Below are 24,360 nucleotides of genomic sequence, written 5' to 3' on the forward strand. Positions count from 1 at the left end.
TTTAGAGCAAAGCGAACGTCACATGGTAGCCGACCTCAGACCCTCCGACAGCCAGCGGTTAAGTACCTGGTCGGGGAAACTCACGTCCTTATCTGTCCACAGCCCAGAGGCCGCGGAAGCAGCCTCGAGAGTTGCCAGGGAGAAAAGCAACTTTCATTTAAGGTTTTCTAAAACCCCAGAGGGCAAATGTGACCGTCAGGGTCAGCCAGTCAGCAGTTTTGGTCCAGACGAGGGACGGCCGACTGGGGCGGTTCGGTTAAGCCACGGCGCCTCCCAACGTCACTACACGCTCGCTCACACTCAGCCACGCGCTTGGAGTTATTCTTTAAACACAAGACAGAAACTTCACCGTCAGACTGTGGGGGGATGAGGAGGAGGGCCGAAACCCGAGGTCCGAAGCCCGCCCCTCAGCGGCCTTCTCTCGCCGCGCTCGCGCCCACGTCCGCGTGCTGCCCTAGCGGGAGCTATCAACCTCACGCTCTGGCTCGCCGCTGCCTCTCCCGCCCGCGCGCAGCTCCCGGACCCCAGGTGCGCGGCAGCGTTCCCACGCCTCTGCAGAAGCCTCCGCCGCGAGCATTGGCGAGCGCGGCCCCGCCCCTCCGCCCCAACCAATCGTGGGCCACGCCGACCCCGAGGAGGCGGAACCCGGCGGGGCGGCCGGGGCCTGCGCGCGGGAGGCGGGCGAGGTGGCCCCGCCCGCGCGGAGGGGCGTGGCCGGCGCCGGTTCTTGCGGCCGAGCTCGGCTGCGGCGTGGGAAAGAGCCGCGAGGAGCCGACCGCGCCGCCGCGGGAGCCGCGCCTGCCCGGGCCCAGAGAGGGAGGGAGGAAGGGAGGAGGCAGGCAGGGAGGGCGCTGCGCCCCGCTCGGCGTCGGTGGCTCGGGCTGGGCTGTGCCCAGCGCCGTCTTCGCCGCGATGAAGCGCCCTTGCGAGGAGACGACCTCCGAGAGCGACATGGACGAGACCATCGACGTGGGGAGCGAGAACAATTACTCGGGGTGAGCGCGGGCTCGACGGGAACTGCCCGGAGCCCGAGGCGTCGGGGAGCTTTGTGCGCGAGCGGCTCCTTGGAAATCCCAAGGCTCCTCTCCGCGGCGTCCTAACATAGCGGGGAAAGTTTTGCCCGGGAAATTTTGAGCGGTGGGCGCTCGCGGAGCGTGCGTTGCGGTGGGGCGGGGGATGTCGGCTTTCACACCAGGGGTGGGGCGGAGAGGAAAGGGGACGCGACTGAAAGACTGCGCAGGAGTTGGCGAGGGAGGGTCCCAGGCTGTCAGCGTTAGGCAAGCCGACCGGCTGGCGACGGGCGACGCCCCCGCCTCTGAAACTGTGGGAGTACTTTAAGGATGGGCCAGGTGAAGAGCAAAACAGATTGAATTTTTTTTTTTAAGTTTTCAAGAGCCTAAAATGATGACTTGCCTTTTGGAGACATTAAAGTAGTTTGCGATGTTAAGGCTAAGGAGGTTAAGCTTTCCGTTGGCCGTGTGTGAGTGGGTTTACGGGAGAGTGAGTGACGGATCGTTTCGGGCGTAGATCATCTCTTCGACTGCTTGCTGTTAAGTCTGGAAAAGATCGGAGTCGTGATCACAGAAGCCAGACCTCCACTTTCCAGTGACAGAGGGAGATTACCGAGGCATTTTAGTGCCAAGGCGGGTCAAATGATAATTGCTTCTAATTGGCATCCCCACAAGCTCCTTAATTATTTATCTGCAGCTGTCACTCAAAGAGCAAAATTCTTCCTACCTTTGGAATACTGGTTTTCTTTCCACATCGTTATTCTCGTAAGCACAAGCCAAAGCGTGAAATCAGCAACAGCAAAGATATTTACAGGAAGCGTTTGCAAAGTATCTTTTAATTATTTTTAAAGCGTGTGTCGTCTTAAAAAAATGAGATCTGAAAAACAGAAGAAGCCTTGTGAAAGATGAAACCAGTTGAGATGGGGTGGGACTGAGGGAGACAGTTAATTCAGAAATAAGATCCAGAAGTGAGAAGGTGAGGTAATAAGAACCTGGTGTGTGCAACATTTCTAAAATGAAAGAGAGCAAATAACAGGAACCTGGAGAATTCGAGAACATAAAGAAGCATAGTATCCACGAATTATGAAGAGAGACATGTACAAACTAGAAAGCATCATAAAAGTTACAGGTGATAATTGATTGAACTTTCAGTATAAAATATCTTTTCATTAGTAAACTCAAGATTGATTGCAGCCCCTATAGAGATTTAAGCTTAGCTTGAAGACGAGGGGATACTCACCTACAGTTTCGTTTTCAAACTAAAACATTTACCTAGTAGTTGATGTAATTTTAATTTCCCTATCAGTGCCGTATTTAGTTTGGGGCATTCTTTTGGAAGATTAGTATACAAAACATTACATTTTTTTTTCTGTTGTGAGATATGTCTAATTGAAGTTTTGAGATAGTAAGATAACTTCTGTTTATTTTGAAGATTGCATCTAGGGACAACAGTTTGACATGTGACGACCTTATATCTGTTTGATAGTGGTGCTAAACATGGCTTTTATTTTAAAATTGCTTTGCTTTGCTTAGTGGGTCTGACGAGGAGGGTGCAGGAAGGATGCTATTAGAGATTAGCTGATTTTCAAGAAACATTTTTGAGTGGCACCAGGAAGTACTAATTTCTAACTTCTCATTCTGTCTGCCTGTAATTTTTTCACTGCAAGACTTAAAAGTTGAGAGATGTTTTTGTCAATGGATTTGGTGTCTGGATTACTTGTTAAAAAAAAAAAAAAGGCATGGAAAGAGATATAAGGGCTGAAAACAAAGTATGTTAAGAGAAAAGTAAGAGTTAAGAATAAAATAATATAGACCTGAGCTGTGCAGTCGCTCAATATTTAATGGGTGCTATGAAGTACCCAGAAGAAACCATTGTTATGTTAATGCAGCACCTGATGTACTGTTCCTGTTTCACAGGCAAAGTACTAGCTCTGTGATTAGATCGAATTCCCCAACAACAACATCTCAGATTATGGCAAGAAAGAAAAGGAGAGGGGTATGTGATTTTTTTTTTTTCTTTTTAGTTCATGTGATTCAGACTAATGTATAACAGTGGTGTTCTTCCATTAAGAGTAATTTTATCATTTGTGTATTCATAAATTTTTGTTGTTGTGTTGCTTTCTTTGGGATAGATAATAGAGAAAAGGCGTCGAGATCGGATAAATAACAGTTTATCGGAGTTGAGACGACTGGTGCCAACTGCTTTTGAGAAACAAGTAAGCAACCCTCACCCCTGACCACCCCACCAAAAGACTCAGAAAATCTGATTCTCTCATCTGGGAATGTGGGTTCTTGTTAAAGCTCATTAAAATAATGGTGTATGTGCCCTGATCTGGCACAGAGCAGCTATTTCAATAAAATGCTTTGTTGTGGCAAAACTATTAAAAACATAATCCATCATGAAGTTGAAAAACATTTCCATTCTTCAGCTTATTTTCCCTTAAGGGTAACAGTGTTCATGCTTTCTCTGTTCTTTCTATGAAGACCAGTAGTGGTTTTGTTCAAAACCCAGCTGTATGTCGTACTCTTTAAATACACACACACACACACACACACACACACACACACACACATATATATATATCACAAAATTTCACTTTTTTGTAAACTGCTAAAAAAAAAAAGCGCTTTTTATTTTAAAAATAACAAAAGTCCAGGAAGTAACATTTCTAGCTCTAGTTCCTGAATGGTAATACTAATACAATTTATTTACCAAATCACTTAGTTTCATTTTTAATCCCTAGATTAATAGAGTGGTGTTCTGTTTGGGGCATCTCTTTGGAAGTTTGATAAAAATAAAACTAGCCAACAATTCCCTCTTTCAGAATTCAAGTATTCCTTTACCAAAAAAAAAAAATAATAAAATAATTTTTTTTTTTTTTGCATACTTAGAAAAGGAGGAAGCCAAATGTTTAAATCTTCCTTTGTTTTCTTGGAAAAGTTTTATATCTCTTGCCACAATGGCTAATGGCACAGATTTCTAAGAGCATCTTTCAAAGAATATGGCATCATACACTGTTGGAAATACTTTCAATTTAATTCGAATAGCATATAAGACAGCAGTTGTTTGTTTATGTCATTTTGTTGTTTACTTCATGAACTACAAACATTATACAGCAAGCCCTACAAAAGCCCTTGGCAATTATCCAGAAACTGCAATTTTGTTATTACTTTCACTGAAACTCCTGTACATCTTGATGGAAAAAGTGAATATTGACAGAAGTGCAAGATGTAACAGGCTCTTGATTATACATTTGTGAGAGAAAAAAAAAGATACCTATATGCTGAAACCGACTTTGGTAAGCTAAATGTAACGTGGAAATTGTAGTTTTGATTAGTAACATTTTCAATGATAATAGGCTGAAAATGAAAACATCAGTAATCACTGTTTTCACTTTGGGTACCAAAATGTCTGCAGTTATTTGGTGAGTATTTTTCCCATCAGTTTGTTAGATTTTTTTTTCTTAAATGTCGACTTAAACCTTAAAAGCTAACCTCAGTTGTTTGGCAGTTAGTTACCATAAACACAGGCTTTCCCATTTGCCAGGCTTGGCTACCAACCCTGGCGAGCTGGCCCTGTTACGGTGTGATTAGAAGAGTGTTCTTTCTAGCGGTTTCAATGACTCTGGCACTCTCACCATGTACAGGGTGCTGATAATTTTCACAAAAAAGTAGAGCATAGGAACTTGAAGAAAACTTCAGTTTCCTTTTGAGAAAGACACATTGATTTAATTATTTAGTTTTTCCAGGAAATTAGAAGCTACCCAGAGTCCTCTGAGGCAGTTCAAGGTGGCACATTTTGTGTTTTGGTTGGTTTCTAGAGGTTGCCTTATTTTGAAAAGTAGAATGTATAAATATATTCCCAAGGCATTTTATTAAGAACTGTTCTAAAGGGTTCAAATAATCTTTAAGCATTTCTGATGCTTACTAGGTAGGAGTAAATTATGCTTTCTTGTTTATGAACTTGGCATTCACAGTGACACCTGCTGGTAATTTTTGGAAAAAAAAAACCCCAAAAAACCTTAAGTCTTCCCTTTTTTGTTTTTGGTTCTCCTTACCAGGGGTGTATCTTAAAGGCTTACTAGGACTTTTTATTTTTGAAAAATCTAATTTGCTAAGATCCTATTTCCTTAACCTTCAGAGTTGGATTCAGCTGATCTAGACTGTTGAATGTCCCCCAATATAGGGTAGAGATTGGATACAAGATTTGACATTTTTGCAGTGTAATAGTTTTAGCGGAGTAATCTTAGGAATATAGTTTAATCATATGATTAAAAAATTATTTGTTATGCCTTTTAGTCTTTAAATGATAAATTGGCAAATATCTGTCATTAGGTATGATGTAATAATTATTGTTTGCATGTAAAGTTTGCAAAGAATTCAGATTTTTCTATGAAAAAAATTAAATTTAGACTTTTCTAGTGAGAAGAAAAATTGAAAATCCAGTGTAAAATGTTCCAAGTCAGTTTCCATAGGACTTATAAGACTTCATGATTTGTTTATGCAGGGATCTGCAAAGTTAGAGAAAGCCGAAATACTGCAAATGACAGTAGATCATTTAAAGATGCTTCAGGCAACTGGGGGTAAAGGTAAGTAGGTGACTTCATTTTTACCCCCTTTCCGCCTTTCTCTTTTCATTCCCCTCCCCTAAGATTATAGGAAAGTCATAGTTGAACAGTTCTTTAACAAGCTGAGATAGGAGGTCCCAGATTAAAGCTGTAGAAATCAATGCTAATGGCAGGATTGAACTCGTGGGAAAGAACTTCTGGAACAAAAGAAGCACTTGACCCTGGGCTTGTGTTTGCTTTCATAATACTGTGGGAGTAAAGCTTCATTCACAGCAGCCTGGTCAGAGATTTGTTTGGGACCTCAGAAGCACATGCTGGAATCTGTACAGAAAGACAAAACAAACACACAAACATCCAAACATAAACAGGAGGTTAAAGGCAATCTTTTTCTCTTCTTCTTTCCCTTCCCCCAGACTCCATTAGATCAAGGCTGGGACTCAATACAGTACAACTATTTCAAAGGAATTAACTTAAGAATTATTTTCATTGTTTTCAGATTTTGCTTGGTCTTGGGTTTGGACCAGACAGAACATTTGAAGTGTAGGTAGTAATTCTCTGGACTGGAAACTACTAATGCATCAGTCATTCCTGCAGAGAGCAAACAGGAATAGGTGCCCCCGGCCCAGTGCCCTGGAGAGATATCTTCTGTATTAGAATCATCCAGAGGTCAGGGATGGACCCTCATGTTATATTGAAAATAGACTTGAGATCCTGAAAGCTGTAATAACTTATTCACATTTTATTATCCTTCTTCTCACATGTTACTGAGACTTGATTTTGCCCTTTTGTATTGTTTTTAGCCTTCAAGCAAGCCTTTGCTATTCACCTTAACCGAGAGTATTTTTGTTACTCAGTACATTTGACAACTGGGTTGGGAGAGGGTACCACCAGGGGCTAAGTGCTTCCCTCCATCCTGGAGGCTTCTCTGCTCAGCATTAGCTTTTTATCACATAGTATCACAGTTTTCCCTAGATCAGAGCAGAGCCAAAGCATTGGAGGGAAGTAGCTATTTACCAATTGGTATAGAAGTACTTCAGTACTTAACTCCAGTATGGCCATACTGCTGAAGCCCTTTATTTATTTTTTAATTTTTTTAAATATTTATTTATTTTTGAGAGAGAGACAGAATGTGAGTAGGTTATGGGCAGAGAGAGAGGGAGACACAGAAGCAGAAGCAGGCTCCAGACTCTGAGCCGTCAGCACAGAGCCTGATGCGGGGCTCGAACTCACAAGCTGTGAGATCATGACCTGAGCCGAAGTCAGATGCTCAACCGACTGAGCCACCCAGGCGCCCCTGAAGCCCTTTAGAACATCAGCCCTGGGGGTGCCTGGATGACTCAGCTGGTTAAGTGTCCAACTCTTGGTTTTGGCTTGGGTCCTGATCTCACAGTACATGGGTTCAAGCCCCGCATTGGGCTCCTCACTGATGGTGTGGAAGCTGCCTGGGATTCTCTCTCTCTCTCTCTTTCTGCCCCTCCCCTGTTTGTTCGTTCGTTTTCTCTCTCTCTCTCTCTCTCAAAATAAGTAAACTGAAAAAACAAAACATCAGCACTGGCCTTCACAATCTTTTAGGTGGGAAGTAAACACTTTAAAGAGAAGCCCACCTTCTCTAGAAACCATCCTGCATGGGTATGGAATTGTGATTTCTAATCATTAAAATGTAACCCTCAGAATAGGATGTAAAAGTTCTTACATAATAGAGGAGAACTGGATGAAATCGTAGAAGCCAGTGATCCAGCCCAGCTTGGCTGCTGCTTGACCTTTAACCCAAGGCAGAAGTGCTCTGCAGTACTGTGAGGCCTACACTAGCACTCTGAGCTCTAAAGCACTTTCAGCCCCATGATTTTGTCTCTGCACCTGCTACTTCAGATGTAGAAGACTAGTTGAGTTAGTGATGGTGCAGGAACAGCTTTTTGATTGCTCTGCCTCCCTTGGTGTTGTTCACCACAAGGCCAAGAATTCTTATCAGGGTTTCAAATATTTGGCATGAGCTATACTTCTAAAGAGTAATATTGTTCTTATGCCTTATTATAAAAACTAAGTTCCATTCTTGGTTGCTATTCTTGGCTACCTGAACAGTCCTAAAATTCATCCCAGAATAGTTTATGAACAGACATTTCCAAGCAAGCTCCACACAAGTTGCCTGACTGCCAAGTCATTAGAGAGGTCATCCCATAGGAGAAAATGTGGGCCTTAAACAGGAGGGGCGGGCAATGTGAGCTCATATCATCAAAGACTCACAACTGCTGTAGGGGCCTCCCAGTGGTGAAGGGCATAGACTGCAGTTGGGTTGCCTGGTTTCAAATCCTTGATCTGCCATATATTAGCTCTGTGACCCTAGGTAAACTACTAACCCTCGCTGAGTCCGTTTTCTCATCTGCAAAATGATGATAGCCATAGTGTCTACCTCACAAGGTTGTTGTGAGTTTATTCACTCAAAGCTGCATAACAGTGATGGCATGAAGGAAGTGGTGTGGAATGGCTCCGTGTGCTTTTATTATTGGCCCAATATCTATTCCCAGGAGACAGCTGCTGGTTGCCATTTCCCTCTGCATTCAGCAACATAATAGGAATTACACAATTGATACTCCTCAATATGCAACAGAGAACTCAGCCACGTATAACAACATACAGCTGGCAAACCACAACTTTCAATCATCTTGTACCCGCTCATGAAAATTCTTGGAAGCTCCTGGGGCTCCAATTATGTTGTTCCATTCTTTATAGTCTATCTTGGTATTGAGGTAGCTCTAGAGAGAATTTAGTAGAGGAACCTAAATTTCTAGATCCCTCTGCATTTCTGGACTCTGACTTCTGTTGATTTCCTCCCTCCTTACCTCATGAAAATTAGAAGCCTGCAATGCCCCGCAAAGAACCTTGAGGGTCCTCATGTGAAATCTGTCCACGGAGGCGTCGTCTTCAGGAAGAGCTTTCCCTCTTAATCCCAGGGACTTTGTTGCTAACTAAGCTGAAGTTCTGGGATGCTAACTATTTTTGTTGCTGATCTCCCACATTTCATGATATTCTCTTGTATCTGCTTTGTGCTGTTATTTTTACTGTTTTCATGGTGTATCTTTTTGCCTCAGATGTGTTTTTGGGACTTCCAAATTTCTGTTGATATTCTAACTTTATTTAGGACTGTGAATATCGTGAATACTATTTTCCAAATGCTTTGATTACAGAATAAGATGGTTTAATTTTTAGTGGATGATAAATGAAACAGGTAATACTTTGATCTACAGAAACATGAAAAAGAGAATATAAATGCCTTAGACGAAAATAACTTTGTGGTATTTCTCATTTAGATATACCCATATCCCAAAACTGAGTAAATTTTTAATTTGAAAATAGCTAAAAAAAAAAAAAAAGTTACAAATGAGAAAGAATCTGAAAAAAGATGCATTTGTACATATTAGAGGTCACCCATTCAAAGTGGTGACATTTCCCCAATTGTCTGATTATTCTATCCTAAATTGGCACTATTAATAAAAATACTTTATTATTTTCTGTCCAGTGTATTATCAGTGGATAAAAAGGGATTCTTCTAAATGTGACCCAGCTCCAGCCATTTTTACGGTAGTGACCTTCGATGTGGGCTGTGCATGCATACACACTGAAAAATTAATGCACATCTTTTTCCTGGGTAGATGCCAGGAAAATGTAAGCTAACCACTGAAGGAAATATATATTTAAATTTAAGAAAAGCAAAGAGGTATAGTAATCTCTTATCAGTAAAGCAGCCTGATATTGCATGATAGAAAAGTAAGATCTTCAAATTAGTAACCAAGATTTTTAAAAAGTCATTTTGTTTTCATCAAATCTTTTTGTTACAAACTAATGACAAGATGTTTTCACTTTGAAAAAAAAAACATTGTTGAGTTTATTAAGAGATTCTAGCATATTTTTAAAGAAGGTCTTCAAGCTGCTAAGATACATTTCATATCTCTGTGACAAATGCCAAGAGTGAGGATGTTTCAGATAAACCCTTTAATCTCCACCTCATGTGACAGAGACAAAGAGACTGAAACTCGGTACTTCCATGCAAAAGTTTACGAGGGAATTTCACTATCCCACCGTACAAAAGGAGAGACATCCCCTCCTGGTTTTTTATGGAAGTGTTTGAAACACGGATGTTCTTAATTTTTTTCCCCACCGTAGTATTTGGTTGCAAGAACAACTGTAGCATATAGCATTGCCAGCCTTGTCACACATGTGAATTGCAAAGTGTACTTTCTTCTGCAGAAGTTACAACCATAAATAACTGGCAACATTTTGAGAAAGGGTCGTCATCCCGCTTGAATCTTCTGCAGCACCGAGAGGAGCACAGTTGGTGTTTACTCACAGTAATCGTGCCGTTTTCTCTCACTCCCTGCCCTGGCCCCCACTTCACTCAAACCCCCTTCTAGGCTACTTTGACGCACATGCTCTTGCCATGGACTTCATGAGCATTGGATTCCGGGAGTGCTTAACGGAGGTGGCCAGGTATCTGAGCTCCGTGGAGGGCCTGGACTCCTCGGATCCCCTGCGGGTACGACTGGTCTCTCATCTCAGCACGTGCGCCTCGCAGCGGGAGGCGGCGGCCATGACGTCCTCACTGGCCCACCACCATCACCCCCTGCACCCGCACCACTGGGCGGCGGCCTTCCACCATCTCCCCGCTGCCCTGCTCCAACCCAACGGACTCCACGCCTCCGAGTCAACGCCTTGTCGCCTCTCCACGGCTTCAGAAGTGCCTCCTGCCCACGGCTCCGCCCTGCTCACGGCCACGTTTGCCCACGCCGATTCTGCCCTTCGGATGCCGTCAACGGGCAGCGTTGCCCCCTGCGTGCCACCTCTGTCCACCTCTCTCTTGTCCCTCTCGGCCACTGTCCACGCAGCCGCTGCAGCAGCCACCGCAGCCGCGCACAGCTTCCCTCTGTCCTTCGCGGGGGCCTTCCCCATGCTCCCCCCGAACGCAGCTGCAGCAGTGGCAGCCGCCACCGCCATCAGCCCGCCCCTAACGGTGTCAGCCACCTCCAGCCCTCAGCAGACAAGCGGCGGAACAAACAGTAAACCTTACCGACCCTGGGGGACAGAAGTGGGAGCTTTTTAAGTTTGCATTGAACTTTTTGCAATAGTAACTGAATGTCCTTCATTTCAGAGTCAGCTTAAACCTCTGCACCCTGAAAGTAGCCATACAGATGTCTACAGATCCACAAAGGAACAATAAAGCTATTTGAGACACAAACCTCACAAGTGGAAATGTGGTATTATCTTTTCTCTCTTGTTTTGTTTAAGGCAGCTTGGTAACTGACATCAGCAACTTTTGAAAACTTCACACTTGTTTTCATTTAGAAGTTTCCTGGGAAATATATGGACTGTACCATCCAGGAGTGCATCAGTATGTCTGAATTGGGGAAGAAAAAAAAAAAAAAAAAACCAAAACCCTGACTGGATTCTCTTGAAACTAGATGGAAAAAAAATATTTGTGTTTCATAAGTGCCTGAGCTAGTAAAGTTTTCTTGTGAACAGATTAACATTGCACAAGTAAAGAAGATCATAGAGGTTAGGTTAAGACAGGAAAGGGACAGAAGTCTTGCATTAGGCTGCAGACATTTTAATAAAATGCCAGCGAAGAGTACTCTGTTGAAACCAAGAGGTTTTGTTGGCCAAAAGGATTGCTGAAAATAATTTTCAAGTTGAAAGACCTAGTTTTATCTTAGTTTTCTTTCTTTGTACAGACTTGCCTGCCAAATGGTGACATTTAGCAATGCATTGGTATAAGCAATTATTCCATCAGTGCTCAGATTAACAGCCATTTCTGCCCTGCCTGCAAGCCCCCAGGCACTTTTTTTTTCCATGGCTCTAAATTTGGTGCTTCTTTATGTAAAACCATACATAGAGTGCACCTAGAAGCACTTGCCTACCATGTGCCCCCCAGAAGCTATTTGATTCATGCCAACTTGAAAACTCTCCAGTGTCTAAAAGTTTAGGTTAATTTATTGTTTCATTTGGACTGTTTTTACGTATTTATCCTCTTCATTTTGTCCTGATAATGTGTAATACCTATTCTTGTCGCCCTTTGGGAAAAGCTGCATTTCTGGAGGTGACGAGACAGGGAGAGAGCATTGGGAAGAGAAAAGCCACGATTTTTAAATGCTCTTTGTCAAACTCATGATTGCATTTGATCCCAAATCAAGATGAATGTATGCAGTGGGATGTACATAAATTATTTTTTGTTCATGCCTAGACTAGTGCTGCATAACGGTGTTTTTTTTTTTATTTTTAATGACAAAATAATCTCTTAATACATTGAAATTGAGCACGTGAGATTTTATGTTTGAAAGGTAAAGACACAGCATGTATTATTACGCACTTCATTTCTCTGCTGTGTGGAGAAAGCAATAAACATGAGAATGTTAAACATTATACAAAATTATACTTTTAAATATTTGTTTTAAAATTATTGTACCTAGTCCTTTTTGCATTACTTTGTAACCTTTTTCTATGCAAAAGTCTAAATATCACTAATTAAATGAAGTCCTTTTTTTCACTATTTCTATGTGGATGAGTTGCTTTGCAGAATGGAAAGTTGACATGAATTTCAAGCAAGGCCTTCCTTCACTAACAATTTAAGCCGTGGCTTTTCTTTTTCACTTTCAGAGTCATTTAATATAATTCACAGCTTGCCTGAAAATAGTGTTTATCTGAGCTTGTATATCAATTCAGCATAGGCGGGTTTGACATTATTTGGAGACAGGAAGTGATCAGTTTTCTCTGCCTTTTATTCTTAACTGTGGTTCTTAGAAAAGTGCAAATACAAGAGCTCCAAATAATAGTACATTGAACCTGGGATAATAAGCTAGAATGTGTCATACATCTTGTAACTCAAAAACATTTGTAGAGGGTTTTTAAAACATCACCTGTATATGTGATAAGCATATACATGCTTCCTGATGAGAAATCCTCTGTACCTACCTCAATGAAACTTTCTTTTGATGCTATAGAAATTGTGCACATATCCCTCCTTCAATAAAGCCTAGAAGAGATTATTTCAGTTCCTGAAGCTATTGGGCCAAACGTAAGAATTTTTAAAAAAAGAATGTTTTTATTCATGTCAGTTATGCTATTAAGGGGAAAAGTGTGAGGTTTCTAACATTATTTTAGTTTTGAAAAATTAAGTATATAGTTTTTCTAATTTCTGTCTGTATGTGGGTAAAATATGAGCAAAACCAGATCACTTTGTTCCTCCTGTCTATAAGTTCTGTGATCATTGCATCTTCTATTAGCTCTGATGGAGTTAAGTAGCAAATAAGGACATGGACTTAGTAGTATTTGAGGTTTGCTTTTGAGTCATGATTTGTGGACAATAGGCATAGAAGTAATTCTTATTTTAAGATCTAGTAGCTGATTCTGTGCCTGTTGTAATGTCAGCATTCAAAGAATTTCTTTTCCTTTTTTGGAATGTAAACCATTTTAGAGATCAGGAATTTTTATTTTTAATTTGGATTAAATAGTTTAAGATAAATCCACTTTCTTCCTCCTTTCCTCCCTTTCTTGTCCTTTTTGGTTTTTCCTTACATTTTTTTTCCTTCCCTGTTACATATGGGCTGTTATTTTTCCAATTAATTGATTAAAATATTTGCAAAACAACTTGCGACATAGTTGCTAAGGGGTGTCATAGTTCCTAAAGGTGATCGTTGTCTATAATTTTGGTCATTTGAAGTTAATTGGTCCTTGATAAGTGTTTCACATCATTAGCTATTGACATCACATTTTGCTGTGTTAAAAAACAAAATTCAACTAAGTAAATTTAAAGATCAAATTGGCTTTATTCAACCACTCATGAAACGGGCAGAATCCCATCTAGCAGATAGAAAGGAGCTCCAAGAAGGTATACAAAATGAAAGGCTTTTATAGGCAGAAGGGGGCTGCAAAAGGAAGTTTCTAACAAAGAGTGAATTGTTTCGGGCAAGGTCACCTTCCTTTGGGGAAAGGGTGACGGTCTGTCATGCAGATGGCCTCACTGGTACTGATTGGTTAATTCCAGATTGGTTAAAGGTCACTGCAGTTTGGTTAGATATTAAGTCTTGGTTGCCTATGTGGGTCTTGCACAAGTGACTCCATTTTGAGCCTGATGTTTCTTTTTAACAACTGTTTCCCATCTCTGATACAATGTTCTGTGAAAGTGGTGTTCTGCCTTTAAGTGTGGTAGCTTTCATGTTTGCTCCCAAAACAGAAAAAAAAAAAAAAATAGTTTTTATGGTCCAGGAGGAAAATAACTTTTAAAGTTTGATTTATTAGTGGCTTTTAATTATGTAAAAGTTAATCCCAAAATTAATTCAAGGGATTTTTCATAGGATAAAAGGAAAATGGTGACATTATTAGAAATCTGGTTTTCCCCAAATGTTAAAAGCTGTATGTATGCCCAATGTCAGAAAACGATTAAAGAAAACAATTTAAGTGATACAAACTTTATTTAACATTTCATGAGGCAGTCTCCTTTTGGAGAACTGCAAAATGGGGCAAAAGGAAGATTTTATAGAATAAAGAATAAAGAACAGGGAAGAGAAAAATGGAAAATATCTGGTTGGCAGGGTTACATAATCAACCTTGTTTAGGGTGAGAAGGCCCAGAGTTGGCTTGGCATCGGGGGATTGAGTATCTGGATATACCACACCTCTAGTCAAGTGGAACGTTTAAAGGCACTCAAAAGTTATCTGAAGGTCCATCTGCTCATGTAGCACTTGGGTAGGAGTAGCTCCATTTTGGGCCTAGAAATATAGTTCAACAGTAATTAAAACACACTTTTGTATTTCCCATCAGTGAGCCAGAAGGTATTTATTGAATAACTACTGTGTACCCTGTCTGTACATGTTAAGTTTCGAATGACATGTGGGTAGCACACGCTAATGTGATTCTATAGCCTGACAATTATAGGTGTGACTGTCACTCTAGCTATTCACAAGGACCCTCAAAATAAGGAAGTGCCATGAGAGTGAGACAAGAGGTTTCTGAGAACTAGTTGGAGAGGATTTTTGGTCTCATTGGGATATTGTAATGTTACAAACATGATAATTCATCATAATTTGAATAAATCTGAGGGACTTTTAAAGTAATGTTCAAACATTATGACAGGCAGGGATACTCACCACTATACTAACGAGGAGGATGTTTTGTTCAAACATTAAAAAAGGCCAAATGTGCCCTAATGACCCACATGTACATATGTATCATAAATCTTAAGTCTTTGGGGTTATCTTCTTTTTATAATCAACTTGTTCCTTTTCCAATCATTACGTCATTAGGTCACATCACCCAGCAATTTCCATAAGTAAGACCATCAATTGCAAGAGACAGTGTTGGTTTAAGATCAGGTTTTTTGTTTTGTTTTGTTTTCTTAAGTTTACTTATTTTGAGAGAGAAAAAGTATGAGTGGGACAGAGGCAGAGAGAGAGGGAGGGAGAGAATCCTAAGCAGGCTCTGTGCTAAAAGTGAGATCAGGGCTCAATCTCACTAATCGTGAGATCATGACCTGAGCCAAAATGAAGAGTCAGATGCTTACCCAACCAAGGCACCCCTAAGATCAGTTTTTAAGGAAAAGAATCACAACAGAACTTTATCCGTTGATCATAAGACATCCCAATTTCTAGAGTGTTAAAAAAAAAAAAGTACATCTTGGATTTGAGGCACTACTATAGTATAATAGTGTACTTAAGTACAAGTTTAAAAATCCATGGCTAGAGATGTACAGAGATTAAAATGTGGCTAAGTAGCTTACTTTAAAAATACCCCGGAGTGCCTGAGTGACTCAGTCAGTTGAGCATCCAACTCTAGATTTCGGCTCGGGTCATTATCCAAGGGTCATGGAATTGAGCCCCAAGTCTGGCTCCAAGCTGAGCATGAAGCCTGCTTAAGATTCTCTCTCTCCCTCTGTGCCTCCTCCCTGCTCACACTCTCTCTCTAGAATTAAAACAAAACAAACCGCATCAGGATAGGGTCCTAGTCAAATTAAGAATCTGGATTAACTTTGTAAGCTTTATGATCTAAAGATAGATGTATTTTTAGCTTTTCATGTTTTCATTGCCCAGTGGGACTATTCCCAGTTCTGATTTTACTGAAGAATGGAGTTTGACTTCCCCTTGTAATTCTTTTAAGATCTAAGCAATAACTGAGGTTGTGAATATTTCAGCAACTAAAACAAAGTGCTACAGCAAATATGACATCATAAACTGTGACTATAGCTCATATTCTTTGGAAGGATAAGTCTTTGAACTCAGATGGGAGAATTTAAAAAGAAAAAAAGCCCCTTAGCTTGCATACACAATCTTGTATGAGGGACCAAAGGCATACGAGAAATGGCTCTCTAGGTACCAGGTGGTACTTTCTCCCTCTCTTTTGGAAGGAACAGACAGGAATGGGGTTGGTCAGGGAATTGGGTCCTCTGCTGTAACTGACAGAGCCAGGCCAACCTAAGTCACAGATCTAACAAAGACAAAACGCGAATACTCACTGCAAATGCTGTTCATTGTTCTCCGTGCTAAGCTCTATGCTAAGTGTGTGAAATCTGTTGTGTCAGTGAAGCCTCATAACTGTCCTATAGAGCACATATATTATTTTTGCTTTACATATTAGGATTTGAAAAATAAGTGGTTAATTGCCCAAGGTTGCAACTAGTAGTTTAAGCTATGACTCAACCCAGGCTTGTCTGATTCTTCAGCCCATACCTTTGACCTCTGGGCTATGGCTTTTGACACTGCTTTTTTGGCCTCAGACTAACCAAGAATATTTCAACCTTCCTGGGATCATTTTGGATTATTGATAAGAGTAAATCTGTCTATAGTATTAGCATAAAAGCCTCTACCATCTTACGCTTTTTTTCTTTCTTTCTTTTTAATGTTTGTTTATTTTGAGAGAGGGAGAGAGAGGACATGTGCATGCCTGTGAGTGAGCAGGAGTGGGGGAGGGGCAGAACGAGAGGGAGAGAGTGAATCTCAAGCAGGCTCTGCATTGTCAGGGCACAGCTGGACAGGGGACTTGATCTCACCACAGTGAGATTATGACCTGAGTCGAAATCAAGAGTCAGACAACCGACTAAGCCACCCATGCACCCCTGTCTTACCCTATTAATATATGAAAGAATTAAAAAAAGAATAACCCCACTCTATTCCATTGTACAACATAAAAGGAAATAGTTTTGGCAGTTTCCTAGTTTTAACTTTCAACTTTCAAGCAGGTAATACCTACCTTACCTTGATTGGTGACCTTAACCCTCAGTAATGTCTACCAAAGAATATCCTATAATCTCATTCAAGGTGATGGCAAAGGTGAAGTAAAACGGTGAAGTATTAAGACAAGGTATCTGGGGTCACCTGGCTAGCTCAGTTGGAAGAGCATGCTACTCTTGATCTTGGGGTTGTGAGTTCGAGCCCCACATTGAGGACAGAGATTACTTAAATAAAAATAAATAAAACAAACTTAAAAAAAAAGGTATCTGAGAAAATTGAGTTTGAAAAGAAACGTTATACCTCAGTCTTCTACTGAATGTAAAAGATGGGTTTTTGGTGAGGGGGAGAATGCTGGATCATTCTGAATCCTTATACATTCCAGGTCATCATGTCATTAAACAACATTCTTCCTTTGGCCTAGAAAGACTTGCCCACTAACGCATCCACTGTAACTGTAAATTATTAACAGGAAGGGATTTTGAACTAGCCTAAACCTTTTGGCCTACAGTTAAGCATGTTTTCCACAACAGTTAAGAGTTTATATGGGTACAGTTTTTAAAAAATCTTATAACTAGAGACATTTTTATATGCCTCTAAGTTCTTAGTCTTCTGGGAATTGAATATTCTGTTTCCTTGACCTCAGTTGTCATTCTATTAGTCTGTGGGAATGAAGAGATTCATGCATATGAAATGGATATGCATGTAATAGAATGCCTTGTAAGCTTTTTTTTTCTTTTTTTAAGGGACAAAATGAGGTTGAGTATCTTTGGCAAGTTAACTCTAAACTTTCTTACATTAAGTGTGCATTGTAGTTTTGTGTTTTCACCGCAGTGATAACAAAGTCCCGTTTTCTCATGTGGAAGAAAAAGTATTTCTCAAAGAATGGCTATTATTCATAATGTTTGACTTGTATAAGGGAATTTGTAAAATTTAAATTTTAAACCTTAAAATTTAAAACTTAGTTTTAAATTGCTCAAAAACTCATATAAAAGAGCTAAGTATTTTAATTGAGTTAACCCTGCCTTTTGTGATTATAAGCTATCAAGCTGAATATTATTTACCATACTGTGAAACTCTGCTTCCAAGATCTTTCATCACTTCTTTTTAAACCTTTTTCCTAATTACAGAGAACATAAATACCTTTTTTTTTTCCCCCACCAAAACAATCCAACTAGCTCTTTGTGTAGCTGTTTGTGTAGGCTTTCTCCTGGACCAGCAATGGTTGCCCTCTCCCCTATCCTAGTCAGTCTGTCCCAGTACTCCTGCTTTAAATAGGCTTCTCTTGAGGTCTGGCAAGATGACAGAGATGTGTTTGTTCACAGTCAGGAGGGGAAAACACAGAGGCACATAGACCATATTCTACTCTCGTCATAACACATTTCTCTGTCATAGTCACACGCCACCTCCTAAACAGGAACTAAGCAAGGCACCCTTTTTAAAATTTTTGTCTCACAGGCAGCCACTGCTAAATTTATTTTATTGTCTTGACATCTTTCTGTCAGAAAGATAAGCACAGCACTGTACAAATGGCTGGAGATGGTAACATCACCAAACCCACATATAGCCTGGTGACCATCAGATAAGCTCAGTGGGCAAGATTTGCCTCTGATGAGAAACATCCTTTACCCCTACGGTAAGGAGGCTTGATAGGCCATGTGCCCCCTTTGAAGGTTCAGTAAGAACCCCCACCCTCAAGATACCCATAAGTTCATCACAGCTGACTCTTGAAGCGCAGGCTTAAGGCAAATGTGTTGCACTGAGGGAACAGACATAAACACCAAGTGCCTACTGAGCATGACTATCATCAGAATGGGTCCCAGCAATAAAACGATAAATTATCTGACCAACACTGACCAGTTCTCACAACAGAGAACACAATGCCTTTGATGTGACCATGAAACCTTGAGTATGCCCAAGAGCAGGAGCCACAGACAAAACAACACAGGAGCAATAACTCAATATAAATGCATTTAGCCATTTCTCCAAACAAGGTCCAACAGGCAGCTTCCTTGCTCTGGGTATCAGGAGCTTGAGACTAAAGGAGAAACAAAGTTCACCATTGTTTGTCATCAGGATATGACATAGGAAGAAAAATGATGGAAGCTGTTTGTTTCTTTAAAATGTATAGCTGAGGTGTTAAAATTCTGTAAGCATATCCTTTATGGATACAGCAAAAACATATTAACAAGGAGATGGTTTGCTTAATAGTGCAACTTGACAGCCATATCTAGGATAGTGCATGAGTTAAATGAAGTCTATTAAGCAGTTTTGTTTGTTGTAAGATGTGGGAGCTTATTAAAATTCCTGTACTTATTCAATCACTTAGAAATAACTTGAAATCCATATATATAATAACAAATTTATCTCTACTTAATGTATATGTCATTTTTTTAAATCTCAGTTCTTTAAGGAATATAATAAATAGTATGATGATTAAAAGGACAAATTCTGAAGTCAGATATATCAAGATAGGTCTTCAGATGTATTAGTTGTGTGACTTTGGACAAATTACTGAATCTGTGTAAATTTTGTTTTTTAATTAGTAAAACAGGATTTAAAAACAACATCTATTTCACAAGAATTTTCTGAGAATTAAATGACATAATCTTCATAAGATCTGGTACATAGAACACTATCAATAAATGGTAGTGTAGCTTATTAAAATTTAGTTTATTGAAAATGTCTTAAGATCCAAAATAAGTCTCATTCAGCCCCATTCACACAACTTTATTCAAATACATACCAAGGTAGTTGCCCAACACCTATTCTTTTTGTATTAAATTATTCGCATGTACATTTTGCTTTATATAAATATATTTGCAGATTTACAAAATTTCAGGGTTAGAAGAACATAACCTAGACCAATGCTTCATTTTGCAGATGAAGAAACCTGAGGCCCAGCCAAATTAGATAACCTTTCTCACAGTCATGTGACCCAGATCTGATTTCGAATACAGAGTTCTTTTTAGGACAACATGACCATAAACATTTTCTTTCATAGCTTTATTTTTATTATTATTATTATTATTTTTTATTTTAGAGAGGGAGAGACAGCACAAGCAGGGGAGAGGGCAGAGGGAAGGAGGAGAGAGAGAGAGACAGAGAGAGAGAGAGAGAGAGAGAGAGAGAGAGAGAGAGAGAATCTTAAGCAGGCTCCACATCAGTGCGTAGCCTGAAGCAGGGCTTGGTCCCACGACCCTGGGATCATGACATGAGCTGAAATCAAGAGTTGCATGCTCAACTGACTGAGCCATCCATGTACCCGTCTTTCAAACCTTTCATATTTTAGATATGAAAGGTTTTTATTTTGTTATGAATGAGCTGAATGGGTCTATTGGTTTGTTAAGAAATCATGCTTTAATGCTTTCTGTCTTCAAAAACAATGGTTTTTAGACCGATTCAAAATAAATACAATGGAGTCATGTTTCTTTAGAAGAAAAATCTTGAATCTAATGAATATGGCTGAGATTGAAATTATATTACTGTCTTTAAATGGTATCCTTCACCATCAGAAAGCAAATCACACATACGTAGGTGAACAGAGCTGTGCCACTGTCCAGCAGCTAGGGCAGAATGTTTCTTAGACACTGCTAAAGCTACTGGTTTACCAGTGACAGAGCATGGGCTTTAGGCCGCTACACCCACTCTCCTCTCTGTAGCTCTCCAGTCCTCCTAATATGAAGACAGAATCCTTAATCTCAGGCTTTAAAGCCATGCAAGATCTGTCTCCTGCCCACTCCTTAGGCCCCTCTCACCTTATTTTACTACCTCTGACTTGCCATCCAGCCACAATGGCTTTCCTTCAGCCCCTGGCATTCTCCTTGCTCTCTCCTGATTCCAGGACTTGAATTTGTTCCTTCTACTCAGAACGTTCTGTTCTCTCCTTTTCACCTAGATAACTCATCATTTTTCAGATCTCAACAGATGGAATACTCTGCTCATATCTCCAACTGCCTTAGTGTAGAATCACATACTTCTTATAGAATCTGTCAGTTGCAATTTAAATTTGTGATTATATAATTATTGCCCGTCTTTGCCACCATGCTAAAAGCCAATGGTAGTGACTGGTTTTGCTCATATTAAGTCTCCAGGGCCTTTTTGACATATGTGTATTACAGAAAGAAAGCTCAGTAAACATTTGTGGACATTGGTTAAATGAACAAATATATGACTGCCTGACTGAATGGAGAATGATGAAGACACGTCATAAGCTGGACCTGCATACTTGTTGTGTTGACTTTATTTGAATTGCTTCCCTCAAACTTTAATCTGATAGCACAGTATATTGGCAAGTAAAATCAAGCATAATTGATGAAATGAGAATAAAGAAGCTAAAGGAATAAAAATCCTCTGTTGCTCCCTAGGAATACAATAAACTCTAGATTTTAACTATATCAACATTGCCAAGGCGAGTATGGGTTTCTTAGATTAAATACGTCCTAAATGAGATACTTGAGGCTATGGTGCCACCTTGTGGTGTATTTTTGCATTTATCATTTTCAAAATGCCTGGAACTTCCCTACTTAGAAAAGCACCATTACAGATTATAACTACTGAAAGGAGTGAGATTTTCCTCAACTAAATATTACTGGCATGCCATTATCCCAAAAAGTTTGTCCAAACATATCATTCATTCCTTTCTGCTTTTTATTTTAATTAAACATCAAATTGATGGAGGAAAATAGTATAATATATATATGTTATAAATAATCAAATGAGAATTAACAATTCTGCACACCCAGGAGAGCATTACCAGTATTTCAAAATACTCCTGCATATTTCTTGCCAAATCCTTCCTCCATTTTTTCCATGAACCAGGAATGACCACTCTCCTGCTTTTCTTTAGTTTACCATCTGTGTATATACCAGTAAACAATATTTTTAATTTAGCATTTAAAAACTTAATAGAAAATGGAATCATTCTGTATTTCATTTGCTTTTAAAATTAAATCATATTTTTCTTGGCTTCATAATGTTGATAAGAGGAGTTGTAATCCATTTGCTTTCACTACACTGCAGTGTTTCATTTTATGATTATACCACAATATATTTAGTCACTCTACTATTCTTTTTAAAGCTTATTTATTTATTTTGAGAGACACAGAGACAGTGTGAGCAGGGAAAGGATAGAGAGAGAAAATCCCAAGCAGGCCCCACACTGTCAGTGCAGAGCCCAACACAGGGCTCGAACTCACAAAACCACAGGATCCTGACCCAAAGCCAAGAGTGAGACACTTAACTGACTGAGCCACCCAGGTGCCCTTAATTACTTGAGGCACATTTAGGTTGCTTCCAGTATGAGTCCACTGTGATGGTGCCACAGTAAGCATTCTTCTATATATCTCCTGAGGCACTTGTGAAAGGATTTCCCAGGGATTGTCTTGCTGTGTATGAGAACCTCCAACTTTACCAGATAATACCAAATTTCTTCCAAAGTCATTTTATTGCACCAATTCACACTTCTGCCATTAGTGTGTAAGAGTGTCTATTATTCTATATCCTTGTCAGCACTCGATATTGTTAGATTTTTTTTTTCATTTTTGCCACTTTGATGGGTGTAAACAGAATCTTTTTTATTTTGATTTTGATTTCCTGACTACAAAAGAAGTTGATACTTTTTAAAACCATTACTGGTCACCTGTGTTTCTTCTGAGACGTGCAAATTCCAGTCTTTTGCTTCATTCTTTCATTTATCCTCATTTGAAATGCTCCTACGTGCCAAGTACTGACGTAACCCACAGGATGCAAAGATGAATGTGACAAAGACCCTGCCTTCATGGAGCTTTTGGCTTACTATCACTTCAGAGCTTTTGGGCATCACACTAATTACCAAGACCAAAATACAGAAACAATTTTTGAGCAACTAATGATATGATTATCACTTTGCAAGGCAAACTCTGACCTTAAGGAATTTACGAAAACACAACTTATACAAAACTGTAGCAAATTATATAAAATAATATATATTATGTTACATATAGTATAGACATTCAGAGGAAGTAATAAGTTGGGAGAAAAAGCTAATCAAGTAGGTCCACGGTTTAAACTGAAGTTGCTTTCCTTTTATGTAACTAATGTGAAAATACTATTTTTCTCTAGCCTACTTACTAAAGGAAGAAGATGAAAAAACGAGTCATTTTTTAAAAAATTTTTTTAATGTTTATTTATTTTTGAGACAGAGAGAGACAGAGCATGAACGGGGGAGGGTCAGAGAGAGAGGGAGACCCAGAATCTGAAACAGGCTCCAGGCTCTGAGCGGTCAGCACAGAGCCCAACACGGGGCTCGAACTCACAGACCGCGAGATCATGACCTGAGCTGAAGTCAGACGTTTAACCAACTGAGCCACCCAGGCGCCCCACAAGAGTCATTTTTAAGTCAATAAAATAATGATCAACATGGAGGTGTGGCAACTATGATTTTTAAATATATAAAAATAATAGTGAAGGAAAAAAACACTCTCACAAATCAACATGCTAAGCCATAAACACAAGTACACTGTGTTTGCTGTTGAACTTATATCTTAACTAAAAGTTTTCCACGTATTTCTCTGGAATCTGGTAACCCCCCCAAACTACTAGAGTTGATTTTCACTAAACCTGCCATGCAAAGAATTCAAGTATACCTTTAAAAGAGAACCTGAAATATCATATAATTCCTCTTTGCTTCTATGTAACATTCCCCATGAGCCACGCTATTTGTAAAAACTGGTCTAAAGAAGATACCAATGTACCACCAGAATTTGTTGTAGTGTGGGGAGTCTTAAAGAATACAGAATTTAGGTTGGGCAAATCAAGTTGGAATCCTGGTTCCCCCACACACTTGTGTTATTTCAACTAAATTACAAAACTTTCTGAGTCTATGTTTCCTAAACTCCAAAGCAAGGATAATTGTTGTAAGAATTGACTCAATTATTATAGATCAGGGGCTTAGTTCAGTGTTCAGAATCTAAAAGAACTCATTAAATTGTGGATATCATTCAGATTGACTCAGTTTAATTCTTTTTCCACTTCTGTCAGTGGAAATACAGAACTGTGGTTCATACGGAAATAGAATTATGAGGGTTTCACATATATATGATAGTTTTCAAGTAAAGTCTTAGCAATCTATTTCTTGGTTTAATTGATTAAGTAATCCATTCATTTAGCACCAACCATATACTAAGCACTGTACTAGATGCTGGTGAAAGTCCTGCCCTTTCTTTCCCCCACAACCCTTGGTTCCTCTCAGGCATCCTTATATTTAGTTATGCATCAGCCCAACCCTGGATGGATGATGATTTTGTGTTTAAAATTAAATAATTTGACAAGCCCAGAAAAATATTTTTGGTATGCAGCAAATAACCTTTGCTTTCATCTGTGCAGGTTAAATACTTTCTATTCCTTTACCTTTAAGAAACCTATTCATATGTGGAATATTTCTACAAATGGTCCTTCAGCATTTCCCCCGTTTCTCATAAGGACAGAATTGAGCACAATATTCTGGCTCTACAAAGCAGCAACTTTGTGCTATGTGTAGATAATGTGATACAGTGTTGCTGTGTCTAAATGATGATATTCTTTAGGAAAAGTGTACTT

General features: G+C 39.7%; 1 protein-coding gene across 3 annotated transcripts; it reads left to right on the plus strand.

Annotated features, from left to right (window-relative positions):
• Window positions 1-760: 760 nt before the first annotated feature.
• HEY2 (hes related family bHLH transcription factor with YRPW motif 2) lies at window positions 761-13,080 on the plus strand. 3 transcript variants are annotated; one of them, XM_042987115.1, is made up of 6 exons: window positions 761-995; window positions 2,928-3,006; window positions 3,143-3,226; window positions 5,518-5,599; window positions 9,985-10,626; window positions 10,719-10,800. In XM_042987115.1, exons 1-6 carry the CDS (start codon window positions 913-915, stop codon window positions 10,727-10,729), a joined length of 981 nt encoding a protein of 326 aa, XP_042843049.1. In that variant the 5' UTR covers window positions 761-912; the 3' UTR covers window positions 10,730-10,800. The 3 variants fall into 3 exon arrangements, with proteins under 3 accessions (XP_042843049.1, XP_042843048.1, XP_015391428.2); XM_042987114.1 differs by having other exon boundaries at window positions 9,985-13,080; XM_015535942.2 differs by lacking the exon at window positions 761-995 and adding an exon at window positions 1,967-2,139 and having other exon boundaries at window positions 9,985-13,080.
• Window positions 13,081-24,360: the final 11,280 nt, after the last annotated feature.

The sequence above is a fragment of the Panthera tigris genome, chromosome B2 (genome assembly GCF_018350195.1).
Source record: "Panthera tigris isolate Pti1 chromosome B2, P.tigris_Pti1_mat1.1, whole genome shotgun sequence".
Classification (NCBI taxonomy): Eukaryota; Metazoa; Chordata; class Mammalia; order Carnivora; family Felidae; genus Panthera; species Panthera tigris.